At 33.0% G+C, this 7883-nt stretch overlaps 1 protein-coding gene across 1 annotated transcript; it reads left to right on the forward strand.

Annotated features, from left to right (window-relative positions):
- The first annotated feature begins 3691 nt into the window (after positions 1-3691).
- LOC111369433 lies at positions 3692-7294 on the forward strand. The gene is made up of 5 exons (XM_022990948.1): positions 3692-3782; positions 5246-5372; positions 6378-6448; positions 6534-6620; positions 6724-7294. The coding sequence occupies exons 2-5, from the start codon at positions 5264-5266 to the stop codon at positions 6988-6990; spliced, it is 534 nt and encodes a 177-aa protein (XP_022846716.1). The 5' UTR covers positions 3692-3782; positions 5246-5263; the 3' UTR covers positions 6991-7294.
- Positions 7295-7883: the final 589 nt, after the last annotated feature.

Raw genomic sequence — 7883 nt, forward strand, 5'->3', positions numbered from 1 at the left:
TTCACAAATTATTTAGATACAGACTATTATCTAAATCACTACTTGAATAAGAATGACAAATTATATTATTTGTAAAAACATAAAAACAGTATAAATTTCAGAAAGCTAAATAAAATCTGAAAGCGTGTAAATTTGCAAATAATTAAAGTACAGATACTCAAACTGGAAGCATATATATTTGAAAATAAACTTTTAACCACAAGGCATGTGTAAACACAGTTTCTTTAAGACAAATTTGCCTCCTCACCGTAGTGCTAGAGGTTTAGTTTAAGCGCTTGTCTCTCAGAATACAACGGTAACCAGCAAAATTCGAGCACCGCGATTCTATTTCTATGAACTGGGCGAGTGTTCGAACAATATCACCTTATTGGAATAGACACAAAAGGAGACTGAACAAAACAGAAAACAGAACTGAATCTGAATATAAACTGCTGGAAATTGCAGAGTGAAATTATATAGGCTGAATCTGACCATTAGTTTCTGCATTAACCATTGCAGTTTATTGAAGTTACATTTCGGTTTCGACCATTGGAATATTAGGAGTTTCAGACACTCAAAAGTCATTTGGAAAAACCACAAAAAAAAAAAAAAAAAATTGCAAAACGCGAACAATCCAAAATGGCCAGTTTTTGCTCCGTTCGGTCCACAGGTCGCACCCGCACCCAAGTTCAAGATCCGAAGGCTATTTCTATCCGTGATTTGTACCCCCCTGCACATGCACGTGTAGAGAGCCTCTATACTATACATGATTACACCATTCCAATGCATAACCATATGTAAAGTGGTTTTTGTTTTCATGTTTTTCCTATGTAGGACAAAGTTAACTATAGTTTTCCCATCAACATAGATCATTTTCAAATGTTCACTTTAAACTCCAATTTCTCATTCACCCTAACTTCATTTTTGACAAATAAATACATGACTTCGATGTTCTCGCGGAGAAAAACACATATCAATTTTGACATTCCAAATTGGACCAATGGACTCACCGAAAATTGTGTCAAAAGTGAGCCGCTCACTCATTTTTTCCAACAATTTTAACACCGAAGCTAATTTTTCTGACATATTATAATATTCTACCACAAATTGATTAGGAATCTTAAATCAGCTCATCCATCTTTTTCTAAAACCGTTTATTTGTTGCCTTTCTGATCTTATTTGCAGAGCATACAAACAACTTATCATTGGCTAGATAGAGCAAATAGTGGATTCTTTATGCTCTATAACTGTATAAAGATCTTGTTGTAGCTCAGATAAACTGCACTATGTAGAATATGCATCATAAGAAATAAATATGATATAATATTTATTATCATCAATTTTCCATATTTCACATTGCTAACATTTGAATTATGGCAGCTAAGAAAAAAACCATCAGATTGAAATCGCAAAAATTGATAAATATTTGTTATACATATAAGAGAACTAGGAAGGACCAAATTTTTCAAAATCATTATAATTATAAAAAAAACCAACCTTGGTAATGTCTAACCATTTTGGTCTTTAAAGTTATCCAGGCAATCCTGTTTATCATTAACACCATGAATGAGTAAACAATGAAACAAAATGAACTGTAACGTGAGAAACAAATCACAAGTAAAGAAATTTTTCACTTACAAGGAACACAGTGTCGAGCTTCCATAGGGCAGGGACTGTTCGTTGCTTTGTCACCATAATCTGATCAAGAATTAAGAACTTAAGCTTCTTTAAAATGGATTGATAAACACACAAACGTCTAGTCTTAAGCAATATCCCTTGGGCAAACATTACAATAGAAAGAAATAAATTACCTCCATTTGTGTTCATCTTTAGACCTTTGTTTTGAACAAGCAAATTCAACAATGTGATCTGTGACAAATAGGAGCCAGTCGATCTCTTTTCTCCATCTTGCTTTGGTCTCTGGTGCCATGGGTTCCAATCTCTTTTGTTCTCCAAATGCAGAGGCATTATTTTCTCTCAAGAACAGACAGAATTATAAAAACACAGAAAACCCAGCCGTATTCAAATCCAACTGAATTTAATTTTTCAAATTCGATCGATTTTAGACAAAAAAGAAAATCGATCATTCGTATTTCTCTCGGAGAATAACTTACATAAAAAGTACGCAACCAGCTGTATTCAAATTCAACTGAATTTACGATCAAATTTAGACAATAAAGAAAATAAAAAGAAAGTGATCGATCATTCGTATTTCTCTCGGATAATAACTTACATAAAAGGCAACCGATGAACCCCGTCCAATATACTACAACTCGAATTCGAGATTTCAATTTTTTGGATTTCTGGAAAGAAGAAGAAGGGAAGAGAAAGAGGATGAAGAAGAAGAGTAGTACAATAATAGTAGATTGAGTGAAAAAATGGAGAAATCTTACTTCCAATTGATGTTTTCAACTAAAGAAATGAGGAAAAAAAAGTATAGGACGATATATATTTGCGACACGTGTCCAACCAATTCTTTCGCTCTTTCATGCATGTAGGATTTCATTGTACAAACCTCAACTTTAAAACTCCCTTCTCCAATCTCTCTTATATTCCATTTGTAATTACCTTAGTCAATCCATATATATATATATATATAGCATATTTTAGGACAATTATTTTATTACAATTGTGTCTGTCTACATTATTAGATATTGAATCATAATGACATAGATACATATTTATTTGAACAAAAAATAATTTGATAACTCCTATAGTTAACGTTAAATTTTGAGAAAATGAGAAACATTTCACAAAATTGCAAAAATCAGATCATTCTAAAATATAATATATATTTTTTAAAGTATTATGCATGGAAATCGATTTGATAGTTTCCTTGGATTAAAATATTCTTATGAGAAATAATTGCTCGATATATGATTTTTCTTTCTTTTAAATCTATTATTACAATATAAAAAAATTAGTTATTTTCTCTTAAAAAAATGGTCGACGACATCACACCAATAATTGAAATCTCCACAATAATCAATAGACATTGCAATAGCGAGAAGAAATATTGAACCTATGTTTTGGCTTCAGTTATGGGGTATGTGACTCCTACCATGTGATCATTGTGGCATTGGAAGGACTACTTAATAAAAAGTAATTGTGACTCTAACTCATTTTTATATTGTATAACTACGACCAATTGACTATTGCTATCTTGTAGAATTGCAATAACTTCATGTGATGATAATTCATGTAAATGCAAATGGTTGTTAAAAATAATTGTTATGGACATTTGATGGAATGTTCAGCAACATACAATTTATGGTTCGTATGAGTCATATCATTTTAAATTGCAAAGTTATGACAACGAGTCCCCTGGCAATGTAAATTGAAAGATAAAGATTAATTTTTATTAGTACAAATCAAGTGCATGAATCATATTCCCTCTATATCACGATAAAAAAGAGGACATATATTTTACGTTACAACAATTTTGAAAAAATTATTAGAAATGTAAAACAAATGACCGAAATTCCAAATTTTTGAATTAATTAAATTCTTGAATATCTGATTTAAGGATTATTTGATCAATAGTTAATTTGTCAAAAGTAGAAGTTAAATATTCTATTGGTCTATTTTATTTTATATTTTATTTTATTTATTTTTACTTACTTGACTTAGGCCAATCAGGGAAATTGATTAGAATGGGCTTCTAAAGCCCAATTAAAGGCGTGTACTATATCCAAGTCTTATTCATCGTTCAAAGAAGGACAAGCAGGCAGCTGTTGTCTTTCTTCCGCAGCATTAGATAAAATTTCGGGTACTGATTTCTACTCAACCAACAAAATTGGAAGGTAGTGTCGGATTTTATTAGTGTAAAAATGGGCTTTCTAGGATGAAAATCTCAGTCGGTCTGATTGTTAATGATTTAATTCTAACTCAACTCCTTATACTTTATTTATTTTTTCTAACATTGTTGTTTTTAGATGATTTTTTGTTGAATTTTTGATGCGGTTGTTTACGGTTTTCACAGAACCTTAAAATCTGGCCGCCCTAAAATCCAGTGGGGGCAGTTGCACTCTCTAGTCCCCACTCACCCCGGATGGGTCCACCCCTGGCTCTTGATTCGGAGTTCAGAGATAAGCTTTCGTATTTGGGTTGATAAAATTGAAGCTTGAGGTTCAATTTGAGGGCTGATTTGCATAGTTAAGATGTGGGAAGACTAAGTGCCTTTTGGAAAATGGACAGGTTGAGGGATTGAATCTATAGAATTAGACTCCAGTAGAGTCATGAAAATGATGCTCTGGCTTTGCAAGCTTCCTGTTCTACATAAAATAGTTTTAAAATATATCATAATGTAAGAGGACTAGCGTTGAGTTCATTACATTGTTATGGTAATTCAGGGAATAAGAATTATAATAAGTATGGGAAAGCATAGGAGAAGGAGGCGTCGAGTAACGAGAATGGTGGAAGGATTCGAGTAGTCTGTGAATTATAATGATGGTTGAGTAATATGGATCATATTTAACTCCCCAAATGCTATATTTGTTGGGACAGTAGAAATAGTAATAGCTTGGTTGTATATGGTGTAAAAGATTGTCTAATGAAATTGATAATGAAGTCACCATACAATGTTTTCAGAGTGTGAAAAACCACGGATACAATTGTTTGAAAAAAAAAAAAAAAACTATTAAATCTTTTAAATTATCATTATTGTTTAGTACGAAATTGTAAAAAGAAAAATCAATGATAGGATTGAGGGGAAATGGTTATTGTTTATTAGATAAGTAAACAGATTGATCCCTTGCAAGTAGGGGATTTGGGCGAGTACAATGCAGCATATTTATCATGTAGGTTGAATTTGTCTCCACAAATGGGGAGGACTCTGAACTTGATTGCTACTAGTCTCTGTTTCAAATCCTATTTATACAATCATAAAGTTAGTTATTTGTGATTATTCATTGTGTATTAAATTAGTTCTTTTCTAGTTTTAATTGTGAATTCTTGTTATTTGATTATTATTTGCTAATTCGTTCTATCTTTCATTTGTTTAAGAGTTTAAACTTTTATTCATGAAGTTGTTTCATTATGGATTTTCAATATGTTTAAAGCTAATTTTCTGCATTTTTGTTTTCCATTAATTTTGTATAATTTTATTATTATGTGTCGGTGTTTTACATCTTGCCTCAAGAAAAAGGGAACACCCTATTATCCAATTTGGCCTTTTAAAACTTACTTCCATGTCCTCATTTTTTCCTTCTTTTTTTTTTTTTTTTTTTTTTTTTTTTTTTTTTTTTTTTTTTTTTTTTTGCTTCAGATAAAAGAATGGACAGAGATGCCTAAGAGAAGTCAAGAGGCCAATGGAGGATCCTCATCCAGTGAAATGGATCCGAATGCCCCCAAAATGGATATTAAGTCCATCATGAGAGATATAGAGTTTTTGGGTACTACAGTTCTCTTGATTGTCGTTCTACATTAATTGGTTTTGTGATTCTTTAGCTAATAGAATACGTAATCCAATGCTGGTCCTCACTAATGGTGATGATATTATTGCTTGTGCATATTCTTGTTCTTTCCTTTCGAATCAGGCAGGACGAAAGAGTAAAAAAAAATTTCTTGTTTGCTTTATAATATATACTTCGTCCAGTGCTAAGACATTACTAAGTTTGTATTAGGATTGAAGCCAATAACGCCATATTTGGGCTTAAAACAAGTTGTCAATCTCTTCTTTATAATTTGAATATTGGCTGAGGATTCAACATTTTATTACGTTTTTCACATATTTGATCAAATCAAATTTCTAATTTTTGGTCGTCCCCTAAGGATATGTACACTTTTTGGTATGTTATGGGTGGTCTACTAGTGGTGTTATCAATTGGAGGATGCTCTACTACATGGAGTCGGTTCTAAATTGTTCCATCAACAGTGAAAAAGAAAGCACTTTGTATTCGATACGAGCCTGTACTTTTTGGTTTTCATGAGAAAAACTTTTGTACCAAAGTAGCATTTTGTATTTTTAACAATTTCTAAATTTTATGTTGTACCACTAATGCTAAATATGTGCCTGGTAAGGAATTTTTTTGCATGTTCCTTGCTCCATTGTGTTAAGAAACTATCCGGTGTATTATTTGAATATTTTATGATATGTTAGCTGTGCATCTATTACTGTCTTTAAGATTTTAATCTTCCAAATGTAAACGTAGTGATTTGTTGAATTTGAAGTGTTTTGCATTTCGTCGTACTTCAATTTGAGTTCCTGACTTTACCATCTCCGTTTAACTACTGAGAGTTCCATGCTTGTGGATAATGTTTATATATAGTTGGACATGAGTAGACACTATTATTATCAAGATTTTGGCTTCTTTTTCCTTATTACTACTGTCTGCTACGGTCCAATCCACCTTACAAACATGCCAATAGGTGTGTTTTTAACTTTTCTGCTGCTTTAGGGTCATCTCATATGACATGGAAACAGAGGAAGGAGTTGGAAAACCGAAAGGTCGTTTCTCTTGGTGGAAAGGTGACAGTGAATACTGTCTTTTTACTTCGACATCAGTAAGATCTCCATTGCTGTATGCATTAACCAATTTTTTCCCCTTGAACAGCCTCAAAAAACGCAGAAATTACCGCTTAGTGTAGCACAAGTGCAAATGAAGAAACAAAAGGAAAGAGAACAGAAAATGCTCCAAGAGGTCACTAGCATACTCTCACTTTCTCATCAAATTGCTATTATCTTGTGTATATTGCTGATGCTACATTTTCGAGTCTTGACATGTCGTATATCTGCTCTTTTAGAATGCAATACTTCAAAGATTTGGAGGGTATTATCATACTAGTGGTACTAAAAAGGCGACCGAGAGGCGCAGACAGGAGGAAAGAGTGCTGAAGTCGACTGAAGGTCATTTCAGAAATGGTGTCCTTGATGTGAAAAGTTTATTGAAACCTTCTGCACCTAGAGCCAACAATGAAAGTAGCAGACATGTTATTGGCAAAGGGAAGAAAAAGAAGGGTGGTAAAAAGAGCCAAGGTAAGAGAAAGAATGGTGGTAGGAAGCGGCACTAGACATCTATGAAGCATGTTAATCAAGGGGTCGTGTTTCTTACCTTCAAATCAACAGAGAGACTCGTTCTCAGAGCGAGCTTGTCGGATAAAATTTTGTGTCATCTTTCTAACTAGTAGACGAACGGCTCATGATTTTAGGATTCACGTATTAAGAATTGATAAAGGTTTTATAGTGGTCATTGACTCGCTACAAAGTTGTAAACATGGGCGAAGTTGTAACAAAGTTTTATGGCTTCCTTGCTTTTTCCATGCCGGGTTTCTAGTTGTAAACGTGATAAAAAATAAATAAATAAAAAACCCAAAATTGCATCTTTCACTGTATTCATTATCTGTAGTTGTTATCTTGGACCTTAAATCATTCTTTGCAAATTTTGAGATAATTCTAATGTACTCAAAATGGTCGAAGCTTTTGTGGGTAAAGGTGTGACAGGACAAATGGTAATGCATCATGCGGGATGGAGTAAAAGCGCTTCTCACTTCCTATCAAGTCATCGAGCAAAAACGAATAAATCAAGTAAAAGAACTGGATATCGCTAAACTCTTCATCAAAGATTGAGATGAGTTGCGATGATCTTGTGCAAAAACACTTCACGATGTCCTCAACTTCCTAGGAATTTAAGTCCTCGTTTGGTTTTGATTTTTTTGACCTTTATTTCAGTAATTCAGTCGTTATTTTTGACTTCTTCACTTACAGGTGAGATCTACTTTTCTCTCTAACAGTAAAAAAATCAATTCTCATAATCACTATCGAACAAGCCCTAAATAGCCAGCTAGGGACTCTGGTCATGGTGGCTTGTTCATTAGAGAGAGAAGAAAGAAATATTCTGAAGAGTATCAGTGGTAGCAAGAGAAGATAAAGAATCACCCATCGAGTTATATGTGCCGATTAAAAC

This window comes from Olea europaea, chromosome 20 (genome assembly GCF_002742605.1).
Source record: "Olea europaea var. sylvestris chromosome 20, O_europaea_v1, whole genome shotgun sequence".
NCBI lineage: Eukaryota > Viridiplantae > Streptophyta > Magnoliopsida > Lamiales > Oleaceae > Olea > Olea europaea.